The following is a 26338-nucleotide window of genomic DNA, read 5'->3' as shown; positions in this document are numbered from 1 at the left end:
GGAGGGGCGTGAGGGTGGGCGTGAGGGTGGGCGTGAGGGTGGGTGTGAGGAGGGGTGTGAGGGTGGGTGTGAGGGTGGGTGTGAGGGTGGGTGTGAGGAGGGGCACAGCCCACACTAAGAGGCTGAGCATCAGGGGGGCCTGCTGGGACGGCAGGGCCCACGAGCTGCTGCGGGCCCTCCCTCAGGGGACAGGTCCTGGCAGAAGCCGCCTCTCACACCTTCAAGTGTTTCCTGCTGGGCACACTGCTTGCATCGGTGAGGGGGTGTCTGTGTGGGGAGGAGGAGGCGGGGATGGGGTCTGCCCACAGCATGGCCACAGTGGCCCAGAGAGTGCGGGTTGGGAGGGAGAGAAAGAGGGACTGCATCCACGAGCCTCCTCCTGACCCTCCTCCTGACCCCCCACGGGCCCTGCAAGGCCACATCAGGAGGACTGCACCCTTTGATCTGTGAGCCCTGAGGATAGGACGAGGTGCTCGGTGCAAGGCCTCCGCTCTCGGCCAAAGGCCGGGGGACATCTGACCGTGTGCTGCTGTCTGCCACCAGCCAGGGAAAGACACCTCCAGAGACCCTGATGTGGGCCCTCCAGGCTCCTGGACAACCCGCCACTGCCCGCACCTGCTCACCCCAGCAGGCCCTGGGTGTGCCCGGAAATCCCCAGGGTTTGGCTCTCATTTCTGCCTGGGCCCTGGCAATGAGACTTGACTCAGCTGTTTGAAGACATCTCCAGATTGAATTAGAAGATTCATAAACTCAATGAACACGGAAGGGGGAAGAACACCCCAGAGGAGCAAAAGCAGGAGCTGAGACCTAGGTCTGGGCCGGGCTCCCTGTGTGGCAGGGAAGGTCCTGGGTGGTCAGCACAGCAGCCCAAGAGAGGGGCTGGGCCTGGACGAAGCAGCAGCCAGACTCGGGCAGGGTCTTGAAGGATGCATAGGAGTTTGCAAGGAAGAACAGAAACAAGAACATAAGGAAGAGAGGAGTAAAGACCCAGAGATAAGGCACTTCTGGCTGCTCTGCTGTTCACGGCCTCCCTTGGGACCTGCAAGCCCTGAGGGCAGGGCCAGGCACCCCCAAGTGGGTTCTCAGCTCCATAAGCGTCTGAGCGAAAACGCAGTAAAGGTAAGGACGGCAGAGGGGCTCCTGACAAAGAGACAGCCTGAGAACCAGGTCGGGGAGCCAGGCAGGGGTGAGGGCCAGGCAGAAGCCAGTGGATCCAAACCAGAACGAGCTGACCCCACCTCCCCAGGGTGGCCCCTGCCCAGCTGGGAAGCTGGCTGCATCCGGCCTGTCTTCCCTGCTTCCTGGGCGGGCGGTGGTTTTGACCCACAGCGAGGCGAGACTTACTCTGTAGGCCGGCAGCCTGAGCCTTCTCTGTGGCTGTGGGCGGCCCAGGGCCTGGGGCTCCCACCTCAGTTTCCTTCTTTGGTGGCCAACGGAGCCCTGCCCCACCCCACCCCCACCCCACCCTTGGGCCCGGCACTGGGCTCAGATAGAGAGATGGCCCAACTCCCATCCTCGAGCCAACTCCATGTGCCCTTGGGCGATGCAGGGGGAGGGCCCCCACCTCTCAGGCAGGGAACTCAGGGCAGGGGGAGGTGTGGAGGGGCCAAATATCCAGCCCTGGTGTGTGACCTGGCAGTGGGTGTGTAACCACAAACTGAGCTGAGTCACGGGAAGGAGGCTGCTCCGGCCACAGAGAAAACCGTGGGGCCAGCTGCACGTGCGGAGGAGTGGCCAGGGGAGAGGCAAGAGCAAGAGGGGTGGCAGGGGTCCTGGCAGGGGCAGCATGGTGCCAGCGGACCCCAGGAAGGGAGGGAGAGAGAGAGAGAGAGAGAGAGAGAGAGAGAGAGAGAGAGATCGAGTGAGCACCATGGGCTTGGGCCCAGAGGACCCCAGGAAGGGGGAGAGCGCCATGGGTGGGTGGCCGTGGGCCCGTCCCGTGGTCACGTAAAGAGCTTGGGCCCGATTCAGAGAGAAGCCCATCATCTGGGGGCTTTCCTGGAGATGCTGGCTGACCTGGGATGCAGGCTGCGGGGCCCCTTGGATGGCAGCCTGGCACCCAGGGAGGGAAGGGCGCCCTCATCACTCATGCTGAGGCGGGTGGCCGCAGGGTCCACGGCTCTGCGGGTCCCTCAGCCCCAGACGAGCAAGGGGCGGGGGAACAGGAAGAAAGGCTGTCTGGGGTCACACAGACACTGCAGCTGCCAGGGCCTCTGCCTCTGTGTGCACTTGGCTCCCTGCTCTCTTCCCAGTGCACTGAGACCCTCAGGCAGAGGCCAGCTGACCCGGGAACCGCCGTCGGTGGGCGGTGCCCTCTTCCTGGCGCCATGCCATGCTCAGGAGCATCACGCTGCGTGGCAGATGAAACGCGCCCCTGGGCTGATTGACCACGACGAGGTGGCGGAGATACTCACGTCCACTTCTCCTTGGTCGATCACGTAGAAGTTATCACCTTCGTCCCCTGAAACGAAAGAACACACACTGTGTGCACCACGAGGGGCTCCGGGCGCTGAGGCTTCTGTCCCTGAGAGCTGGCCCTGCCTCCTTTCATGAAGGCCGCGGACTCGGTCTCACCCAGTTTTCCTATTTGTAAGTAAAACTTGTATGAACAAGCCGAGGGCTGACCCCACACGAGCTCGGTGAGATGCGCGGCAGGCGCTGGCCCCTCGCGGTCGCCATGTGGCCCCGCGGTCCCCGCCCAGCCTGTGTCAGGGCTCAGCTCTGCTGATGGGAAGCTGCGGGGATGTGGGGTGGACATACGGAGCGCCGTGGCTTTTCTCGAGGGCAGGCCCATGCGGTGCTCATGGTAAGCCCATGGCCGCCCCGGCCGGTGCCCTGGCTCAGGGGACCCACCTTGCTGGATGACAGTCTCTCCAGCGATGTGCGTGACGGGGAACATGGCATCGAATATGTCACTGGAAGAGAAAATGCACTGCGTGTGGTGGCTGCTGCGGCGCAGGGTGCGGACCCGCCGCCTCGCCTCCCCAGAACCACCAGCTCTGGTCACCCAGGGAAAACGGAAAAGTCTGCATTTGAAGGAAATCACGACCCCTCATAACCCTGCCATCCAGGCAACGGCTCCCAACCCCAGACCTGCATCTGTGCCAGGGTCCGTGGGGTTTCCGGAGAGATGGAACCGTACCCGCGCTCTGCTCCAGACACGGACCCTGGCTGACAGCATGTCCTGCCTGGTTCTCACACCATGAAATATTCCACTAGGACTTGTGTGGAGGACCTGCTTCCCGCCCAGTTCCCTCAAGGGGGGCCCTGAGGCCCCCAACGCAGGAACGAGGGTCTCCACACGCCTGGCCGGCCAGCCCCCAACCCCTGACATACGGGCCGTACCAAAGGGCAGCCTGGCCATTTAATTTCCTAAAGATGGCTGTTGGAGGGAGCGTACAGGCAGGACGTGGCTGGCAGCATGCTGGAGGGTGCACACTGGGCCCTCTGTGGTCAAGGCCACAGCCGGGCTCGGGGGGCTGCCTCCTCTCCCCTGGCTTGAACGGCAAGCCTTCGCCTGACTGGGCAGGTAGAGCGAGCTACAGAGGCCTTACAGGTGCTGGACACAGGCCCGAGATGCCCCCTCAGAGGCAAACGTGACACCAGATCCTGAGGCCCGGTGCTCTGCTGTCTCTAAGGTCCAGGAGACATTAAATAATCATCCTTAAAGTAGAAGCTGTTTTCTCCCTGAGAGAGTACCCAAGACGGAACGCCAGGGACGGGGGCTTCAGGGCATTTGCAGGAGCCCTTCCAGCCCCCTCCTCCCCCAGCCTGGGCTGCACTTCTCAGCCATACCTTCCCGGGGGGGCAGGGGGAGGGGAGGCGTCTGCAGATGGGTCTGCTCAGTTTTCCAAACTACATTGTTTCAAAACCACAGTGTCAGGCTCTCAAGAGGGTCAGATCTTGAACTAATGATTTTACAATATCTACCTCATTGTTAAAAAATGTTAGCTGGTAACAGTAAAATATTTTCCCAAATGCCATAGACAATCGAGCCAGCCCCAGGACCCCTCACCGCCTGGCCTGGGCAGGAACTTGGGACAGAGGTCAAGCCCCAGGGCAGGGCCCCAGCCCACTGCCCACACCACACATGGCCACCCTTCTGCTCCCCGTGGACGAGTCCATGGAAAGGTCTGTCACCACCTGGTGCCTTAATCATTCACGCGCAAGTACTGGTCATGATTCCAGTTTTCATCCCTTGTTTTGTGACGGGAGTCTGGATGGGGCCACATGGACCTGGCAAGCCCCTAGCAGCCTGGGCCCAGCACCCACGGACTGCACAGGCGTCCCCCCAGGTACAGAAGGAGCAATGACTCCCTGAGGCTGGAGGGAGAGCCCAGCAACACTAACCAGGAAGGCCTGATCCCCATTTCCTTCAGAAGCAGCTAAGGCCCCCAGAGCCCCCCACTCATCCCTGAGGCTCAACAGGCCGTGTGGGGGATGGACGCTGAGCAGCCCCCACCTTCCTATCCTCTGCATCCCTTCAAACAAAACCCAATCCTTCCTGTCTCTTAGCACTTAACGGCATTAAAAGACGCTTCCTGCCTCTGATGAAAAGAAAAGCAGTTTTCTCCTCTGATCTGGAAGCGACCTCTGGAAGCCTTTACTGAAGCTGTGGCCTGCATCTCAGCATCCGCAGCGGGTCCTGCCAGGCTCCACAACTGGGCTTGGCAAGTCCTGCATCGAGGCCAGCGCGAGGCCTGGGGCCGAGGAGGCACAGAACCGTGACGACCCACCGTCCCTGCCCCGAGCACCCGTGTGCCCTGCATCTGCCCGTGTGCCCTGCATCTGCCCGCGCCCTGCATCTGCCCGAGTCCCGCATCTGCCCACGTCCGAGGTAACATTTGTGGCTGCCTCCTCCAGACAAGGAAACCAGAGACACTTAGAACCTTCACCAGAGTCTGCAGCTGGGAAGAGGTAAGGCCAGGCTGTACCCCTGCCTTCCAGAGTAGGACTCTGTGGGCCACAGTAAGGCCCCCGCAGTGTGCTTGGGGGTGCAGGGCCTTCCTGCCCTCAGGAAGGGCCTGCAAAGAGCCAGTGATGGAGGGCCCTGGCCACCAACCCTGGGGAAGGCACTGGCCGGGCACAGTTCCACCCTGCCCCCTCCAATCTCAGGCTGACTGGGGGGGGGGGAGGGGAGGTCCTCGGGCTCCTAAGAGACCCCCAGGCCAGAGTGGCCACTGCTCACTCAACAGCGGGGAGCAGCTGATGAAGGGGTGCCTGCCCGTCTTAGCCCCGCATCCCCAGTCTTGGCCCCGCGTCCCCGATCTTAGTCTCATGCTCCTGTGGCCCCAGCAGGCACTTGTCACCAGAAGCCCCCACAGTGGCTGAGGCCATGTGAACCCACCCAGAGGGCAGCGAAGGACCCCTCAGGGTTTGACCAGGAGATGGGGGCAGAGGCATTATCTATTTACTTTGTTTTCATTGTAATTATTTACTGGTGCCAACGGGGGCTGTCATGGTGGGCCAGGCCTAATGTGCCACGGGGCAGCTCTGGTTTCTCACTCGGCTCACGCACGCCTTCCAGAAAAGCAGAATAAACCAAAACACTGAGGTCAACAATATGGAAACAGTGACCCAGACACTTAGAGATGCAGTCTGCAGCAGGGTGGCCTGGGCACTGGCACGCCAGTGTCATAAAGCAAGTGGGGGCAGGTCTAGGGGGCACCCAGCAGTGCAGGAACTGCAAGCGCCACCGTATTTTGAGATAATCTGTAACAGCTGGGGTGGGATGTGGAAACGCCCACGCCGCCTCCTGGTGACAAGATCACAGGCTCCCCCGAGGCGTGGCGGGCTGCTCACAACACACGGAAATGCCATGCCGAGTGGGCTCGTGACTGGTGGCGGTGGCTCTGCCATCCAAGTTTACGAACTCCTTTACAGTCTTCTCCCTCCCTCCATGCTGGGTGGCTCTGTGTGCTGGGGGCCGGGACTTGGAGCAGAGCACCGCTGATGGGGAGCGGGGTCAGGAAGGAGGCTCGGGAAGGGCAGACCTGGACCCCAGCCACACGCTGGCCTGGACCCTTAGGCTGAAGGCCTGCAGAGTGCTGGGTCCCAGCTCCCGGGGGGTTACAGCTCGGAGACCCCAGCCCTGTGGAACTTCCCACCTGACTCACTCCTTATCCTAGAGTCCCTCCTTCCCAGGTCTGCTAATCTCTCACCTTCCTCCCCCTGCTGCGGATGGGTTCCTGCCCCCATAGTCCCCAGCTGACTGTGAGTCCTGAGAAGGAAAACTGCTTCTCCGCGGCAGCCTGACACAGTGCCCCACCCAGGTCTGACCCAGAGCAGGTTCTTGGTGTGGATGGAAGGACAGAGTTTGGACAGTGGATGGCGAGTGGGGAGATGGATGGACAGATGGATGGGTGGGTGGGGGGACGGGTAGGTGTGTGGATGGGGAGATGGTGGGCGGATGGGTGGATGGAAAGATGGATGGATAGATGGGTGAGTGGTGAATCAGGTGACGGATGGATAGATGAGGGGATGGGTAGGTAGATAGGTGGATGGACGGGTGGTGAATGGGGTTAGAAGGAAAGGTGGGTGGATGGGTGGATGCTGGGTGGATGGAAAGGGAGGAGGGTGGATGGGGGTGGAAGGAAGGACAGACAGATGGAGAAAGCTGTCTGTTAAGGCAGCTGTAAGACAGTTGATCAACTAGGACCAGGTGTGGGTCTTCTAACAAAAGTCCCTGCTTCCTGAAGCCATTCACTGAGAATGGTGGCAGTTGGTCTTGAATCTTCAGGCTGAGCCCAGGACCCTCCACCCAAAATTAAAGCCTCATTAACCTTCTCTCACTTGAACCTCACAAGCATATAAAGACGTTGGCTCCCATCATTGTCCCCACTTTACAGACAGAAATATAGAAATACCAAGGTTCAGAAAGGTTAAGTGACATGCCCATGGTCACACAGCTGGATTGGGATGCGGTGAGGCTGACCACCCTGTCAAGGTCCCATTCATTTGTCTCACAGAGGATGCACAGAAGAACATGCCAGGGTGGGGAAGACTCTGCTTTCTATGTCCATGCGCCCAGGCCCTGACTCATGGGGCAGGTCCACACCAAGGTCCAGCCTCCGAAAAGGAGGTAGCCCCTGGCTCTTGCTAGCAGGACCCAACTCCTGGAGATGCTCCCAGGGCAGGAAGGCTAGATGCCATCTACACTTGCCTGCCAGGACCCTGCAGGACCACAGGGCATCACTCCCCCTGCCTTCGGTCACACCTGCCCTCCCGGGCATACCTGGCTGCCCCCTGAATCTCACCAGGTGCCCAGTTCCCTTAGTCCTCTGCAACCAGGCAGGAAAACACAGTCCCGGAGAGCCACATCCTGAGCGCCGTGCTCCCCCTGGACACCAGCTGTTGTCAGCTTCCAAGCCTAGACCCCTCCTCCTCACCCCTCACTCCCTTGGAGGAGGGGGTTCACTCAGAGTCATGTTTCCAAGACAAATTCAAAATGAGGGCTCTGCCTTGAGGTCAGAATGCCACCAGTGAGTCCAGGCTTCGCCATATTTCTGGGAAACACCGTACACGCCTCCCTGTTCCATCTCGGGAGCTCAGCTGCCAAATGAACCTAAACCCCACACACACAGTCCAAACGCAAGTCAGTACACAGGACGTGACCTCCTGGGGAGTTCCCTGTCTCGACCTTGAAAACAAGACTTTGCAAGGTGAGGCCAAGCTCGTCAGGGGCCACCAGACACTTCCTGGGGGCGAGGGGTCCCTTTGTCACCTCAGTGTCATCTTGGGCCAGCCCCCACCTGCTCCTCTATCCCAGCAGAAAACAAATACTGGACCCTGTGCCCCTGGGAGAGAGGTCCCGGCTCACACACTTCTCACTATAACCTACTGGCATTTACCACCATCACCCCCATTGTGGTGAGAGGAGGTCTGAGGCACGAGAGGGTAAGGAGCCTGCTTGGGGTCACACAGCCAGGAAGCAGGAATGCAAGACTCCAAACCAGGTGATCCGGCATGTAAGCAAAGGCCCCTCATGCTAGATGCTTGCTCTGTGTTGTATACATGGGACTTTTACTAAATTAAAACATTTTCCTCCTGGGACTAGTTTGCTAAGAATTTTTATAATAACTGCACTTTATCAAATTCTTTTCCAACATCTATGTGGTCTACCACACACATCTCTTTCCTGGGGCCTCTCAACACGGCAGCTCACAGGGACCGTGTTCTGAGCTCAAACCGTTGTTGAAAACAGACAAACCCGACTTGATCTGGATGTGTGCTTTTCAAAAATCCAGCTGGATTTGTTTGGCTATTTAGGATTTTTGCATCTACATTCACAGAATGTATACTACACCTATAATTTTTTTAATGTTTATTTAATTTTGAGAGAGAGAGAGAGAGAGAGAGAGAGAGAGAGAGAGAGCGAGCGAGCAAGCGAGCAGGGGAGGGGCAGAGAGAGAGGGAGACACAGAATCCAAAGCAGGCTCCAGGCTCTGAGCTGTCAGCACAGAGCGTGAGGTGGGGCTCGAACTGAAGAATGTGAGATCATGACCTGAGCCGCCCAGGCGCCCCCGCACTTACAGTTTTCATACAACTTACTATTTGCTTTCTTGTACTGCCCGAATCACGCACTGGGATCCAGATCACACTGGCCTCGTACAATGAGCTGGGCAGCCTTCCCTCATTTCCATTCTCTGCAGCCACTGGTAAGGAGAGAGGACGACCTGTTGATGTTGGACAGGACTCTCCCTCCCATAAAGCTGTCGGGGCCTGGCCTCTTCGGAGGGGGCAGGTCCGTGGTCACTTAAACCTTCTGAGTATTTGCTGAGAGCCCACACTACTGCTCTCCACGTGCCAAGGTCACCTCCATGTTCACGGTTAGCTCCCAACATTTAAAAGTTGATAAGAGTTATAAACACCTAAGTTTTTTGCTTTTCTTTAAAAAATAAAAGGCAGCTCTAACAACACGGGGCCTGTGTTCTCACAAAGCAAGAACTCAGCCCACACCCACCCTAGTCAGACCACATGCTCCCACAAGGGCGGATTCCTGACCGCCCCCCCCCCACTGCCTGCGAGTGCCTGCCCCTGAGCTCGCTGAGGGCTGGGGGCGGGGTCACAGCCACACACATGGGACTTCGTGACAGGGAGAGGCTGTCCTGTGACACCCATGCACGGCTGTGGACCCACGCAGAAGTACACATGTCCGTGGACCGTGAGGAACAGAAGGGAGCCGCGAGTGATGCAAACAGAACACAAGAGCAAAGACTGCTGGCTGCAGAAAATGTACCCGGTGCACAGGAGCCTGACCTGCTCCAGAACAGTGCCAGCGACGGGAGTCGGGGCCGTCCCCTGCAGACGTGGCTCTGAGAGACCCGAGCCCACTGCCTCGGCCTCGGGAGAACTTCTCTCCGACTGTTTGGACTCCGTCTGTATCACCTGGAGGAGGCGCCCTGGACCGAGGGCAAAGCTCTGGCGCACTGGGCACTATGGCCTGCTTTCTGCTGCCTGTCACAGCCCAAGTGACAGAGCTGAGCGCCCAGACAGTGGCCCCGGGCTGTGTTTAGTTCCCTCCACTGTTTGGGTGGAAGCTCACTATGTTTTTCTATCCACTGCAAGTTTCCAAATAACCTTCTGTAAACAATGATGACGGAGGCATAGCCACGTACTCTGCTGAGAAGGTGCTGGAACAGCAGGAACACGATGTTTGTAAACCCTCGGGGGCCTCTGGGGGGACCTGGTGCCATCCCGTCTGCAGTGGTTTCTCAGGCACAAATGCCCAGCCCTGGATAGGGGCACACACGCGTGCATGCAGGGCCCCAGTGGGGAGTGTGTCTGCAGCACCCCAGGATGGAGGCTGAGCCTGAGGAAGGGATGGGGGGGCCAGGATCTCCAGCCCAGAGTCACCAGTGCATGGCTCTGGCCCTGATGTTCACCGTGTCCCCAGGTGCCCTGGCCAGCCCGAGCTGCTGAGCCAGAAGGCACCCCAATGGAGACCAGCGCCCACAGGAGCAGGTTGAGGACAGTGATGAATGTGCCCTTTGATCCAGCAGGGCTGCTGAGGTTCTACCGCCTCCCCTGTTCACTCTAGAGACACATTGCACTCATGCGACGTGGCGACCAGGCCGCTGGGGACAGTACCGGCTGCACTCAGGGCAATTTGTGACACGTAACGACTGGGGACTGCTTAATTAAATTATGGGACGGACTATGAGACAGCGCTGGGGGGCACCTCCTCGGGGAACGAGGGTGCTCGTCACAGGCCCGCTAAATAAAAGCTGGCTTGCAAAACAAGTCTGACAGAATCACAAGGAGAAACAGATGGACCCAAATTATACCTAATGTTTGGTCTGAACAACATGCCCTGAATAACACATGGGTCAAAGAAGGCGGCTCAAGAGAAACTGAAAGTATTTTTAACTAGACAAAAATGAAAATGCAGGTTACTAAAAATCTGTGGAGGGGCGCCCGGGTGGCTCAGTCGGTGAAGCACCCGACTTCGGTTCAGGTCGTGATCTTGCGGCTCGTGCGTTAGAGCCCCACATGGGGCTCTGTGCTGACAACGCGGACCCTGGAGCCTGCTTCAGATTCTGTGTCTCCCTCTCTCTCTGCCCCCCCCCTGCTCATGTTCTGTCTCTTTCTCTCTCTCTTTCAAAAATAAAGATTAAAAAAATGTTTTAATAAAAATAAAAATGAAATAGGACGTGAATAGAGAAAATCGACAAAACCAAAGCTGGTTCTTTGAAAAGACCAGTAAAATCTTACCAACCTCTAGTGAGGCTGAGGAGCACGGGCACAGACGCCCTTCAGGTCAGAAGTGAGTGCCTGGTGCCCAGCAGCCCCACAGACGTTAACGGGCTGAGTGCACTCTGAACAGCAGAGAGTGGGAAACCAGGTAAAGGGACCAATGTTTTGAAAGACATTACCCGCCAAACTCACACAAGAAGAAATAGAGAATGTAATATATTCAAGAAATCAAATCAGTAAGTATTAGTTTTCCAAAACAGAGAGCCAGCAGGCCCAGATGGGTTCACTGGGGAACTCTGTCCAACACTTCAAGAAGAAATTCTACCAATTCTCAACCATCTCTTCCAGAAAACTGAAGCAGAGGGAACGGTTTCTCACTCATTCTACAAGGACGATCCCCGAACACCAAAACCAGACAACAGCATTACAAAAACCGTAAATTACAGACCAATATCTCGAGAATAGGAATGTAAAAATCCTCAATGAAATATTGGCACATCGAACCCAGCAATGTGTATTAACAATCACACACCGCGACCAGGTGGCTTCGCATCAGGTCCACAGGCTGACGCAGCGTCAAGTCAATCTAATCCCGGGGCACAGGGGGCCCAGGTGGTTAAGGGCCCCACTCTTGATTTTGACTCAACTCAGAATCTCATGGTTTATGAGTTTGAGCCCCGTGTCAAGCTGTGTGTTGATGGTGTGGAGCCTGCTTGGGATTCTCTCTCTCCTCTCTCTGCCCCTGCCTGCTCATCCTCTCCCTCCCTCCCTCTCTCTCCCTCTGTCTCCCTCTCTCTCTGAAAACAAACATTTTTTTTAATGTAAAAAAACCAATTTAATCACCACAGCAAAAAACTAAAAGAAGGAAAATCACATGACCATACCAATAGACGCAGAAAAAGCATTTGATAAAATCCAACACTCACTCATGATAAAACTTTCAGAAAAATAAGAAAATAGGAGAACCTTTTCAACTTGATAAAGAACATCCCACAAACCCTGCAGTTAACGCCATACCTAAGGGTGAGACGTGAGATGCTTCCTCCCAGGACTGAGACCAAACCAAATATATTCCCTTACAACTCTTTTTCAATATTACTGGAAGCCCTAGATAATGCAATTAGGAAAGGGGAGGAAAGGAGGAATGGGAAGGAAGAAATAAAATTTGTTTTGTTTGCAGATGACATTGACTCTCTACATGGAATATTCCAAAAAATCAACAATAACGAAACCTACGGGAACATATAAGCAATTATAGCAAGGCTGCCAGATATGAGCCTAATATAAAGAAGTCAGTCACTCACTTACATCCCAGCAATGGAAAAGTGAAACGTAAAATTAAACGCACAATGCCATTTTCAGTAGCACCCTTCAAAATGAAATACGTAGGTATACTTACAAGATCTATGCAACGAAAACTACAAAATGCTAATGAAAAGAAAAATAAATAAAAAATACAAATTGTCACCTGGATCCTGACTTGATCGACAGATTCAGTTCCAATAAAAATCCCAACAAGTCACGTTGTAGATACAAGAAACTGATCATACACAGGAGCAAAAGACCAGTCTGTGCGGTACTGAAGTCCTAGGACTGGCTACCCGATGTCAGGACTTACCTCGGAGCTGCAATGATCAAGACAATGTGGTGTTGGCAAAAGAACAGGCAAATAATAGATCTGTGGGACAGGCCAGAGAGCCCAGAAATAGACCACCACCCTGAATACAGTCGACTGACCTTTGATAAAGGAGCAAACAGCCTCCCCAGCACTGAGCCGGAATGACTGGACATCCACACGCTGAATCTAGACCCAGACTTTACTCCCTTCACAAGAATTAACTCAAAATGGGTCATAGATCCAATCATAAGACACAGGGGTACCATGGGGGTGGCTTATCAGTTAAGCGTCCGACTTCAGCTCAGGCCATGATCTCATGGTTTGTGGGTTTGAGCCCAAGGTCGAGTTCTGCGTTGACAGCTCAGAGACTGCAGCTGCTTCCGATTCTGTGTCCGTCTCTGTCTGCCCCCTCCCGCTCGTGTTCTGTGTCTCTCAAAAATGAACATTAAAAAATTTTAAAACATCACAATAATAACACTTTTGGAAGATAACACACAAGACAATCTAGGGGCCTTGGGTTTGACGATGACTTTTTACTACAACTCGTAGCCCCGGATGGAAGTCTGGCTCTGCCACGGAGGACCCTCCCCATCGCCCATCCTCGGAGGGCACCAGGGCCCCCCAGGGCGTAGCAGAGGCTCGCTCAATGGAGAGTCCTATCCTCCCCGGTTCCCGCACCTGCTAGGCACCTCTGGGCAAGCGTGAGCAGCCACAGGGAGGTTGGAGCACCACACTCAAGCCTGACTCACCCGCTGGGAGACTGTGGGGAACAAGGCACACACAGTCCCTGTATCGAGGGGCAGTGACACGGGAGCGGGTGCCAAACAGGCAGGACCTCCCAGCTGCTGCTCATTCAACAAACACATAGGGGGCCAGTGCCGAGTCAGTACCCGCCCACCTCAGGCCACAGTCAGGGCACAGGTCAGAAAGCCAACCCCCTCCCTGCCACCGGGCAAACACCGCAAGAGAGGCCCCAAAGCCCTCGTGCACACAGACAGTGGCAGTGCCATGGTCCCCTTGGCCTGGGGGCCCGTTAGGAGGACACACCAGAAACAGCCAGTGATTTCTACACAGATCAGCCAGAGGCAGAAGACGGGCCCCGAAGGCTCCAGATGAGGGCTGGTCCCACGCGGTAACCAAACTCCGGGCTGGAAACCTCATCACCACCTCTGCACGACAAAAGCGTGCCTGGGAGCCAAGGGGAAAGAGACTCACCTCCAAGAGCCTGTCTCCTGGGACTCAGATTCTAGATCATTCTTCAAGGATCAATGCCTGCAGCCAGGGCTGGGGGGGAGCTGTGACAGGCGATGCACAGAGAAGCCAGCCAGCAGCGAGTCCGTGTGAGGTTCAGCCTGGGTCAGTGTAGCCTCCCTGACCGCCCACCAGAGACAGCCGACAAGGACCTCTGCCCTTGGCCCGGAGTCCTCAGGAGTCACGCCAAGCCTCCCTGCCCAACCACCTGTGATTCTCGGAGTTCCATGGCCTCATCTGTCTCCCACCTGAACAATACAGTCCTCACCTCCTCCAAGCAGCCCCCCGGATTCCTCCCCCATCACACCAGTCAGGGCTCCTTGGTTCTCATGTCCGCTTGTCGAGCAGGTGGTTTAAGTCCCTTAGGAACAAGATTCACTACCTGCATTTCATGGCCAGTGCTGATCCGGGGCGACACGGTCTCAGCAGCCCTGAGCTGCCCCACACTATGCTCACAGGGCAGGGTGAGCCCAGTGTGAAAGTGGACAGTGAAGAGCCCCCCTTCTCAGCTGCCCTTCTGCAGGCCACATCCCCGGCCATGTCCATGGCCATGGCCTGGAGTGGGACACAGGAGCCCCTGCTGCCCTCCACCCTCCCCATCGCCTTGCAGGGCGCGGGGCGGGGGGGGGGGCATTTTCCAGGGTCAAAGGCATCTTGCTTATTTTAAACCAAAGGGCCCACAGATGGGTCACAAGACCCAGGCAGCCGGTGTCATAACCACAGACCCTGCTCCAAGCACTTGGGAGGCGAGAGTGTAGCGGCCTGTCTGCAGACACCCCCACCGGGCTCCATGGGCTGGGGACATGCGTGTTTTCTTTCCACCGCTGCTAAACCAATTGACTGCTCCCCAGGCCGGCTCAGACGCACCCACATGGGCCAGGGCTGAACTGGAGGCTTTCGGGGGAAGGGCAGGGCAGGGCCGGCTAAGAGAGCAGGAGCCAGGCTCCCAGCAGGGGAGCGGCTGGGGAGCATAGGCACTCAGGTGAGCCCGAGGCAGGTGGCCCTCATGGGAAAAGCCAGAGCTGCCCAGTGGAGAAGCCACTGCCCGGGGTGTGGGGGTCCTGTCAGGGGTGCCCGGTTAGCATGCAGCTGAGATGCAGGGCACCTGGTGGGTGGTCTCCACTGATGCCATTAGGGTCCTGAGGCTCCTGTTTGGGGAGGAAACTTGAAGAACACAGAGTCATTTGATTTTGCTATTATCAGTCTTAACTTACTCTGAACCAGAGACAAAACAGCTTTTACAAGGCTGGCCCTGGAGTCAGACCCTCCTGTGTCAAAGGCACCTGGGGGACATACCACAGAGCACCAGGCATGAGCACGCCAGCAAGGGGCTCACTGCTCTCCGAGACGGAGGGGCCACTGGGACTGTGGAGACAGCCAGGGCTCATGAAGCCAGCCCCCCCGCGGGCCCAGGTTGGGGGAGGGGCAGTGTCTGCCAGGAGGGTGGGGACAGACGTGGATCTGGGTGCGGTTTTGCTCATTTAAACCAGAGACAGGGGCGCCTGGGCCTGGGGGGCCTGGGGCTCAGTTGGTTAAGTGTCCGGCTTCGGCTCAGGTCATGGTCTCACTGCTCGTGGGTTCCAGCCCTGCACTGGGCTTTGTGTTGACAGCTGGGAGCCTGGGGCCTGCTTCTGATTCTGTGTCTCCCTCTTTCCCTGCACCTCCTCAGCTCATGCTCTGTCTCTCTCTCTCTCAAAATAAATGTTTAAAAAAATTAGAAAGAAAAAAGACAACTCATGAGGGTAGGAGGCTTGGAGGGGTGACCCCATGTCTGTGGGGAAGGCCTCAGAACCACAAAGTTGAGATCTGAAAAGTAATACTTTCAAAAGTAAATGGCAACAAATCATAGCATCACCACCCCCAAATGGTAGCCCAGGAGCCCTGCTGACAGCAGGCAGGACTCAGGGGCTGCCATCCCGTGGAGCGCAGTGTGTGTGCTGGAACAGAGCAGAGAAATCTTAGCTGGTGTGGTTCCAAGCCGGCATTTATGGGGGAGACGCACGCATAGGCCCAATTGAGTTGGGCTAAAGGAAAGGTAAAAACCCAGCCCTGTAGCCCTGAAGGTGAGCTGGAAGGATCCATGTGAACACACGAAGTATTTCATCCTAAACATATCCCTGCTTCCATCCACAGAAAAGTCCGGAAGGACAACTCAGAGCAGCTGTCTGAAAGAGGCAGGCGGACCCGGAGGTGGCCCGGGCATCCAAGGCGACACTCGGCACCATCTCACTTGGCCCAGCCCCTCGACCCGAGGTGAGTGCTGAGTGCTGGGGCTCTGGCCACCCAAGTGGGAAGTGCGGTCCCGAGGTATGCAGAGGCCGCAGCTGAGGGCCCCAGCCGGGGTGTGGGGCTGGCCTGAGAGCCCCCTCCATCAAACAGAGGGGGAAACCGAGGCTCAGAGAGGCCACCGTGGGTCACAAGTCACAGACAATGCCACTGCCAAGCCACGCCAGATCCAAGGGCCACCAAAACTCCCTGGGGGCACCAAACCCTAAAATCTGAAGAAGGAAGATTTCCCCTGTGGGCTCATCCCACAGTCTGAGACAAGGGGGAGCATGCAGGGGGCTGTCTGTCTCAGACCTCCTGTCCCCTGACTCTGCTTACTCTTCTAGACCCAGCACAGATGCCTCCTCCCCTGGAAGTCCTCGGTGACCACTCCTGTTGGTGCTGAATGACACACTACCCCACACCTCCCACCCACCCCCACACGCCCCTGAGCAGCCCCAGTCAGTGGAGACAGTGGGTGACTCCTACCCCAGAACCGCCTGGGCCCGGGGGACTGCATGATCTGTGTGGAAGAAAGGAGAAAGGAGGGAGGAGGGAAGGAGGGGGGAGGAAGGGAGGGGGCAGGCGGCCTCCCTGCGGGCTCCGGGCGTCCCATGCACTATGGACCCCACCATTCTAGGGGTGGTGACATTTGGCTGAACTGAGGAACTGAGAACCTCCCTGGTGGAGCTGGGTTCCAACCCCAATCTGGAAGATTCTAGGGCTCAGTGGCCTCCTTTTCAAGTCAGACAGGAAACTGGTCAGTCCTAGTCCACCCTCCACACATGCTTCAGTCAGCTGCCCCCCTTCTGAGTCAGTCGGGGTGTGATGTGGTGGTTCTCCCGAGCTAGCCGTGGGTACCCCTCAGCCAGCCAGAACCTCCGTAAGACTGCTCTGGGCACTTCAGAAATCAGGGCAGGTCCTGGGCCTGGATGAGGCTAGTGACGAACACCACGGCTGTGATAAAGTTCCAAATGTGGCCATCACCACCTGAAGGGCCCTGTTCGTGGGGAACGAGCCAAGGTCACTTACTCTCGAGAGGCACAGGGGTAACTGAGAAGCAGACACATTGAGAATGGCAACTGGCAGGTCCAGGGAAGGTACGATCTCCTTGAAAACTTTTGTTTGAAATACTCTGAGTATAAAAAAAAAAATTGGGGGGTGCACCTGGGTGGCTCACTCAGTTCAGCGTCCAACTTCAGCTCAGGTCATGATCTCACAGTTCATGAGTTCGAGCCCCACATCGGGCTCTGTGCTGACAGCTTGGAGCCTGGAGCCTGCTTCAGATTCTGTCTCTCCCTCTCTCTCTGCCCCCCACTCCCCGCTTGTGTTCTCTCTCAAAAATAAATAAAAGCATTTAAAAAACTTTTTCAAGTCAAACTGGAAAAAGAAGATTACACAAAAATCTTGACTTTGAGTTTCTCTGGACAAATCTGAGATCTGGCTGCTGAGGCACAAGAGACCAGGACGGAGGGGACGGAAGGGCCTGGGCTTGGTGAGGCCTCAGTGGATGCTGAGATGCTAAGTGCATGGCTGTCAGAGTCCCGGGGCTCTGCACCGCGAGGGACTCACCTGCTGCCGCCCCCAAGGCTCCCGGGACTCCTTAGGCCACCATGACACAGCCAGCGGAGAGAGGCACAGGGAGGGTGAGGCTGCCGGGCACTGGAGCCAGGAAGAGGGTCTCAATCCATGTCAATCTGTGGCAAGCAGGGTGGCTACAGGCCCGGCCAAGTCTCAGCTTCTCCATGTGTGAACTGACACTCTGGAGGGAAGGGGGCTGTAGAGGAGGGAAGGGCAGTGCCGCAATGCTCTGGCCACCAGGGCCCGGGCTCCTCCAGCAGGGGTAGGGGTTGGCCCCACTCCCTCCCTCTCCAACAGTGGGTGCACAGTGACCCCAGGTGGTCAGCACCTCCCTGCTAATGGCCTCACAAGACGGACAGACGCAGAATGTCTCCGGGTCACAGAGCTCACTGCTCAAGGCAGACAGAGCAGGCATGTGTCCCTCTCCACACCCTGCCTCACTCCCTTGTCTGGAGCAGCTCCCGCCAACAGCCAAGACCACCAAGTGGGCCCTGCACATGGGGCAGGCAGGTCCTCATCTTCTCGGGGCCCCGAGGCCATCAGCGGCAGGTCCCCCCTTCCAAAGGGTGGCAGGCAGCGGGGAGCCAGCCTGCAGGGTAGGCCCGTGGTCAGGCTTCAGGAGTCAGAGTCAGTGAAAAGTGGGAATCCAGGAACCGTGATGGGCTGGGCAGCCCTGCCTGCCACCTCCCTGCTCTGGTCTGTCCAGAAACAGAGCCCCTGAGGACGTGGCCTCCCAGAATAGCCTGGGAAGCGCCGGAGGGCCAGAGCTGTCCTCACTTGCTGCTGTACCCACGGTCCACTGCCCTTTGGGTCGAGGCCTCCTCCACAGTGTGCGTACCCCAGCTTTACTCCCCCCTGCACCCACCGAGGGCACCGGGTCATTTCCAGTTTGGGGCTATGACACACAAAGCTGCTATGGGCAAAACTAACATGTAGGTATTCGTGGGAACGTGAGCTGCACTCCTCCGGGACAGGTGGCTCCATGCGGCTGCTGGCCCCTCGGCAGACACTGGTTTAGCTCTTCACAAAGCTGCCTAACAGCCTCGCAGCTGTGGCATCCATCATCCCTCCCAGCCGAGCTGAGCAACCAGGTCTCCATACCCTCACCGGCTGGGGTGGTGAGCCTGCCGTTTATCTCAGAACTGATGGGTGCGACACGGGACTCCCAGGTCTGTAATTGCATCTCCTGGAGACCGACGGTCTGGCCATCTAGGGCTGTCCCTATTCCCACCTCCGTTTCCTCCTCAGGGAAGTCTCTCTGTGTCTCTTGCCCAGTTTCTAAGGAGACAGTCTGGCTTTGTGTAGGGGACTCAGGAGGTCTTACTACATTCTAGAGACTAGTCCTCATTCAGGCATGTGGCAAGTGGACACGTGCTCCCACCTGGGCCTGTCCTCCACCCTCGGCACATGGCCCTTCAAGGAGCAGACGCTTGGGGGACCTGTGGGACTCAGTCAGTTGAGCGTCTTACTTCGGATCAGGTCATGATCTCACAGCTGACAGCTATGCTGACAACTCAGAGCCTGGAGCTGCTTCTGATTCTGTGTCTCCCTCTCTCTCTGCCCTTCTCCTGCTCGCTCTCTGTCTCTCTCAAAATAAAGACATAAAAAAAAAGGAGCAAATGCTTTCACTCTGAGAAGTCAGCTTGTCGATCTTCCTTCCACGGTTCAGTCTTGCTATCTAGAAGCCTCACAGCCGTGTGAAGTCTGAGATCCATCTTGAGTTAAGTTTTACAGAAGATGAGCTACTTGGGTTGGGGCTCGTCCTTCCCACCCCTACGTTGAAAGCGTATCCCCCCCTCCACTGCCCTCCTGGTCCCATCAGTTGTCTGGGCACAGTTGTGTGGCTCCTGCTTGGTCCCATGGGCCCGTGAGCCACATCCTGGCCAAGGCAGCGACACAGCCTCCTGCCTTATTATCTCATTACTCCTTTGCAAGGGTGTTTTCACCGTCCTGGGTTCTGCCCTCTCCCACACAATCTTTAGCGTGAGCTTGTCTGTATCCACCAAACACCTGCTGAGCAACTGCATTAAAACCATGAATCAGTCTGGGAACAAGTGACATCTTTCCAAGATGGAGTCTTCTCATCCATAGACATGGTATGTTTCTCTGCTTATTTAGGGTTCTTGGACTTCTTTCCTCAGCATTTTAAACACAGGTATCCTGCACGTGTTGAGTCTGTACCAAAGGAGGTCACTTTATTTACAGTGATTATAACAATACTGTGTTTTTAATTTCTGTTTACACAAGCACATTGCTCGTATGTGGAAATGCAGATGGTGTTTGCAAGCTGACCTTGCATTGTTGGTCGTGCTGAACTCAAGCATTAGTACTGGGAATTTCTGTAGATTCCTTAGGTTTAGCGCACAGTTGATTTAACATAGGAAATCACTGAACATAAACCCATCCCACTGACAGACTACAGGGGAAAAATTATATGAAGGGCCTGCAGATAAATTATGAGCACTAATTATAGTCTGTGTGGACTACAAATCATTTTCTCAAAACCCACTGCATTCATGTATATTCTAACAGGCTATCAGAAATTGAAATGTTTTAGGGCACCTGGGTGGCTCAGTCGGTTAAGCGTCCGACTTCAGCTCAGGTGATGATCTTGCACTTTGTGGGTTTGAGCCCCGTGTCGGGCTCTGTGCTGACAGCTCAGAGCCTGGAGCCTGCTTCAGATTCTGTGTCTCCCTCTCTCTCTCTGCCCCTCCTCCACTTGTGCTCTGTCTCTCTCTGTCTCAAAAATAAATAAACATTAAAAAAATAAAAAAATAAGAAATTAAAATGTTTTAAAAATACCATTTACAAAAACATCAAAATGTGAATTACTTAGGAACAAATGAAACAAAAGATTGGAGAAAACGATTAGAAACCTTTTTTAAAGTCCTAGATAAGAGACACACCATGTTCATGGGTTACATAGGAAAGATGTCGATTCTCACCAAATAAGTGCAGAACTCAAAGCAATACAAGTCCATATGCCAAGTGGTTACTCTGGAGAACTGTACAAGCTGATTATAAACTATGAGGAAAATACCAAGTCCTATTCAGTGATGAAAATGAAGGGAATAGTTACTTCAGCACCAGTAAAAGCTCAAGTCAGACAGAGGTCCAAGATGCAAAAAGATATACATTTCACTACATTTATTTGGAGTTGAAAACTGGGTAGCAGCAGAGAAAACCGAACTGCACTACTAGGGCTGCGCACAGATTGGAAGACCACAGAGAAATTCAGGAGGGTAATGATCCCAGAAGTCAGGGAGTGTGGCCAGGAGGAGGGCGTACCAAACAGACTGTGGTTACATGGGTGCTCATATTTGCTCTCTACGCTTTGTGAGTGCATGTGTACACACACGTATAAATGGTTTCTGCACTCCTCCGTGTATATGATATAGTTTGCAACTTAAAGAGGAGACAGTCAGAGATGGAGAACAAAAGAGGTAGAAGAAGAATTATTTTAAATAGAAGAAATGCAAAAGAAAGAGGAAGCATCTGCCTGATCGCATATCAAGACTCCTATTACGGCTGCAGTGACTGACACAGGTTGGGGGGCGCTGGGTCAGGGGGAGGCAGGCAGCCCCATCATCCAGAGATCACAATAGAGGCAGTACTCCAGGTCAGTGTGAGGAAGGTAGATTTTTTAACAGGTGCTTCTGGAACATCTGGTTGTCCCTGTGGAAAAGTAAAACTGTACCCCTCCTCCATACCTAGAAAACACCAATTCAAGGGACACCTGAGACCTAACTACAAAAGAAAGCACTGTAAAGCTCCTAGCATAACATAGGAGACCATTTTCATGGCCTCAGGAAAGGACAGGATTTCTTTATCCTTAATTAAGTCATAAAGACACTAACCTTACCAGGAAAAAGTAGTACCTTCAACTTCTTTGGACAAGCCACAAACTGGGTGATGAATGTGCAAATATAAAAAGACAGTGGTTGAACATCTACAATATTTTACATCTCATAAAAAGAATCAGAAAAAGACAGGGACGCCTGGGTGGCTCAGTCAGTTGGGCGTCTGACTTAGGCTCAGGTCATGATCTCGCAGTTCATGATTTTGAGGCCCTCGTTGGGCTCTGTGCTGATAGCTTGGAGCCTGGAGCCTGTTTTGCTTTCTGTGTCTCCCTCTCTCTATGCCCCTCCCTCCCTCACACTCTGTCTCTCTCTCTCTCTCAAAAAATAAACATTAAAAGAATTTTTTAAAATTAGAAAAAGACATACAACCCAATACCAAAATGGGCAAAAGACTTGCACAGGCAACAAACATATGAGAAGATGTTCAGTGGAATCAGACATCAGGGGAATGCAAATTGAAACCACAATGAGGAAGTATCGCACAGCCACCAATAACCAAGAAACCTACCGCCACCTCGCAATACCCAGTGCTGGTGAAGGTGTGGGGAGGTGGGGGACCGCACACGCATCTCTCCCCAGTGAACGGAAGAATCACATGGCCGACAGTGAGCAGGTCCACACCTGAGCACGTAACCAGACAACACCTCTCCCCACGTGCAAGGGAGACGCATACATTCACGGCCACTAAAAAGCAGGGTCTACCCCAACACCCACCAACTGTGGAACAAATGGGTCAGTCATGGAGTATTCAGACAATTGAACACTACATCCAACAAAAATGGGTCAGCTCCTCAAAGGTTACACACAGAGCTGCCACGGATGCTGGCAATTCCCCTCCTAGGTATGTGCCCAACAGGACTGAAAGTGTGCTCATGCAAATGCATGCACTTAGATGTTCATGGCAGTGCTATTCACAAGAACCAGACAGTAGGCACGGCCTGACGTCCACCAACACATGAACGGGCAAACCAAACATGGTCTGGCCATACCACGGCCGCCACTTGACCACGAGGAGGGAGTGATTTCTCTTCCGTGCCGCAGTGTCAATGAACCTTGAAGCCATTACGTTAAACGACAGAAGCCAGACTTGTCAAGACCACATTTTGAATGATTCTTTGTACATTAGGCAGTCAGAACAGGCACATGCACAGAGGTGGCTGGCGGTGGTAGGGGTGGGGCGGGGAGCTGGGGAGCAATGGCCAGTGGGAACTGGGTCCCCTTTGGAGTGATGATAGGTTCCAGAACTAGATGGTAGGGGTGGATGCACCATGCTGTGACTATATTAAATGCAGTGTTCACTCCGAAAATGGTGAGCTTTATGTTATGTGAATGTCACCTCAATTTAAAAAAAAGAACAAACAAGAGCTGCATTCTTTAATTAATGAATCTTAAAACATAACGATAAACAGAAAATAAGATGTAAAATAGGCAGAACAAGAATGCATTATCCAGACATGCACACATAAGTGGTAAAATTATCAGGGAATACAGGGAATGAGTCCCCAAAACAGATGCTAACTCTTCTGGTTCTTAACTGTCACAGTTTGGTCCATTAGGATTATTTCATTAAAATACGTTATACACTGTCTAAGGAATTCCTGAGGGCTCAGTCGTTTAAGGGTCCACCTCTGGATTCCAGCTCAGGATCATGGGATCAAGCCCTGCACCAGGCTCTGTGATGAGCACGGAGCCTGCATGGGCTACTCTCGCACTCTCTGCCCCTCCCCCACTTACATGTGCATACGCACTCTCTCTTTCTCTCAGATAAAACTTTATTTTTATTTTTTTAATTTTTTTTTACATTTATTTATTTTTGAGAGACAGAGAGAGACAGAACGTGAATAGGGGAGGGGAAGACAGAGGAGGAGACACAGAATCCAAAGCAGGCTCCAGGCTCTGAGCTGTCAGCACAGAGCCCAATGCGGGGCTCGAGCCCACGAACCATGAGATCATGACCTGAGCTAAAGCCGGACACTCAACCGACTGAGCCACCCAGGTGCCCCTCAGATAAAACTTTTAAAAAGTTTTTTTAAACTAAGAAAAAAAGAAAATAGCATTCTTCCTGATGTATATAAATCTAAAACACATCTTACAGGAATAGAGAACAAAACAATGGGGAAGGGAAACCTAGAACCAGGCATCCAAACCTCATGCTGGAGGGAGCAGAGCTCAATGCTGGGGGTCCTGGATGCCGCCCCAGTGCATGGAGACGGCAGAGCCGCACATGGGGGGCCCTGGATGCCCCCCACAGTGCATGGAGGGGGGCGGAGCTGCACATGGGGGGCCCTGCATGCCCCCCAGTGCCTGGAGAGGGCAGAGGTGCACAGTGGGGGCCCTGGACGCCTCCACCAATGCATGGAGGGGGCAGAGCTGTACCCTGGGGGCCCTGGACGCCCCGCCCCAGCGCATGGAGGGGGCGGAGCCGCACATGGTAGGCCCTGGACGCCCACCGATGGTTCCCGTAGGGTGTTCAGCTCAGGGCAAGAAAGAGCCTGCCCCACGGCCTCAGCCTCCCGAAGAAGGCCTGGTGGGGTCCTCACAGCCACGAGTCTGCAAGCACAGGTGATATGAGTGTCACGCCACCCAGCCAGCAGGGGCACACAGCTGGCACATGATGAATGCCCTGGAGCAAACCTGTGGACGAAGGCCGTGAATATCTGCAGAATGTGTAGGAGTCCCTCAACTTGGCACATTTTAACTTAAAGTTTAGCCAGGATGCCCAGACGAGCAGAGAGCAGTGAATGCTGAGCTGGGGAACAGCTTCAACCCCAGAAGCATCTTGGAAAGGCCAGCAGATTCCCCTCCTGTAACCAAAACCCCATCTGGAGATCTCACCCAGCTTCAGGCCTGGTGGTGCCTGAGCCGCTGTCCCCAGGCCCACAGAGATGAGGCCCTCAGCAAAGCCACAGGCCCAGCTGCCACCAGCCCACTGCGATGGTCTGACTGGCTACACCCCTGCCCCCCAGAAGCCCCACAGCAGCCTCTGTGCCAAGGCCAGCCCACCCTGCTGAGGACAAGGTCTGCCTCACAGCAGCATCAAAAAGAACGTCTACCAAGAGAAATTCGAGACTGAAACTGAAAACTGCAGAGTACCGTGAAGAGAACCGGAGGACCTGAGTGAATGGAGAGGGTCTCGAGTACGGGACCGGACCAGACACCGGCTCTGTAAGAAACTGACCTCCAAGTTCAGTGCAGACTTTACAACAGAAACGATCTACAATTCGCACAGGGAAGCAAAGCCCTACAGCAGCCAGGGCCATTTTGAGAAAGAAGCCCCCCGCCCAAGATGGTTTTCGGTGCCACAGCACAAAAGGCACATGGCGCGAGTCCGGAAACAAGCCCTCACACTTGCGGCTGGCAGGTTCCCGTCCAACGGGGAGAGAAGAGTCTTCCAACAAAAGGTGCTGCTACGACGGGAGTCCACAGGGGAGAAATACTCCTGGACCCGGGCCTCAAGCCACCACAGGAAGTAACTCAGAGCAGGTCACAGACCGGAGTACCCGGGTGGCTTAGTCAGTTAAGCACCTGACTTCACTCGGGTCATGATCTCATGGTCTCTGAGTGTAAGCCCCGTGTCGGGCTCTGTGCTGACAGCTCGGAGCCTGGAGCCTGCTTTGGATTCTGTCTCCCTCTCTGCCCCTCCTCGGCTCTCTCTCTCTCTCTCTCTCAAAAATAAACATTAAAAAAAAAAAAGAAATGCCAAACTATATGGGGAAAAAAGACTTGCAAACATACATCTGATAAAGGACCCACATCCAGAATATATAAAGAGTGCTCCAAAGTCAACAATAAGAAGACCAAGAACTCAATTGAAAAATGAGCAAAACAGTTAACTGAGTATTTTCCCAAAGACATTGTACAGATGACTAAGAAGCACACGGAAAGCCGTCCAGCCTCATTAATCACTAGGGAAATGCAAATCAGAATCCCATGCGACATTCAGGAGGCTGACAGAAACCAAAGGGCAGGCAGTGCCAATGTCATTCTAAGTAAAAGAAACCAAACACACAAGGCCACGCAGGGTCAGATTCTGTCATTACAAGCGTCCAGAAGAGGCGTGTAGAGTCATGGTGAGGTAGGGTGGCGGCAAGGCTCAGCGGCACAGGCATATAAGTCAGCAAGAAATCACAGAGTCAAACACTGACCCTGGATGAGTGGTTCAGTACATGAGCGATACCCCGATGAGGCTGTTCCAGAAAGAGAGGAGGGACAGGAAAACCCCCGTCTCCCACAGGACTCGGGTCGGTCCCTGGTTCTTAAACGCCAGCCGGTCTTCGGGGACAAAGACCCAGCTCACACGACAGGACACCCAGAGACAGGCCCTGGGAGGAGCAACACCCGGTGGCCAGAAACGATGCCCAAACGACCTGGGGCAGCTCGGTCCTAATGGGTCATGCACCTTCTTTCACCTCGTTCTGCAGGAGCCCTGATCTGTCACAGGGGAGTCTGAGGGCTGAGGCCACCTCGCTTCAGGTGCCAGCCCAGCCCAGACCTCAAATCCACTGAGCCCGGCACCAGATGTGGGGTGCAGGCCCCTGCACCGACCCCAAGCCACGCGCTAATCCCTCATTGCTGTGTTTTCCTGGCTGAGGTTTCCAGCCTCATGGGTCGCAGAAGTTGTCCCCACTGGGCCCCAGAAGCTGTCCCCACCAGGTCCCACCTGAGCTCCCCACCTGCAGGCCCACCAGCATGACGAATGGCTACTGCTCAGACCACAATGTCTGGGGGGGGTCTGCTGAGCCTTGCTCTGCATCATGTGGATGAGCAGGAAGCACCACGTGGATGAGCAGGGGGCACCACATGGACGAACAGGGGCATCAAGTGGACAAGCAGGGGCACCACGTGGACATGCAGGGGGCATCACGTGAATGAGCAGGGGCACCATGTGGACAAGCAGGGGCATCATGTGGACGACCAGGGGGCATCACGTGGAAGAGCAGGGGGCACCACGTGGATGAGCAGGGGGCACCACATGGATGAGCAGGGGCATCAAGTGGACAAGCAGGGGCACCACGTGGACGAGGGCAGAGGACAGGAGAGCACCATGTCCTCCTGACTCCGCTCTGGC

The 26338-nt window shown here is 55.1% G+C and overlaps 1 protein-coding gene across 1 annotated transcript in view; it reads right to left on the bottom strand.

Moving 5' to 3' along the window:
- The window catches only part of PRKAR1B (protein kinase cAMP-dependent type I regulatory subunit beta), an 89851-nt gene that overhangs the window by 29986 nt on the left and 33527 nt on the right, over nucleotides 1-26338 (bottom strand). The window contains exons 4-5 of the mRNA XM_029945768.1: nucleotides 2854-2915; nucleotides 2415-2461 (exon numbers count right to left, since the gene is read on the bottom strand). Of these exons, the coding sequence (XP_029801628.1) occupies nucleotides 2415-2461; nucleotides 2854-2915 (109 nt within the window). The remainder of the gene's footprint in view (nucleotides 1-2414; nucleotides 2462-2853; nucleotides 2916-26338) is intronic.

This window comes from Suricata suricatta, chromosome 8 (genome assembly GCF_006229205.1).
Source record: "Suricata suricatta isolate VVHF042 chromosome 8, meerkat_22Aug2017_6uvM2_HiC, whole genome shotgun sequence".
Classification (NCBI taxonomy): domain Eukaryota; kingdom Metazoa; phylum Chordata; class Mammalia; order Carnivora; family Herpestidae; genus Suricata; species Suricata suricatta.
Note: the sequence above shows the minus strand (reverse complement) of the source record. Positions and strands in the feature narration are given on the sequence as shown.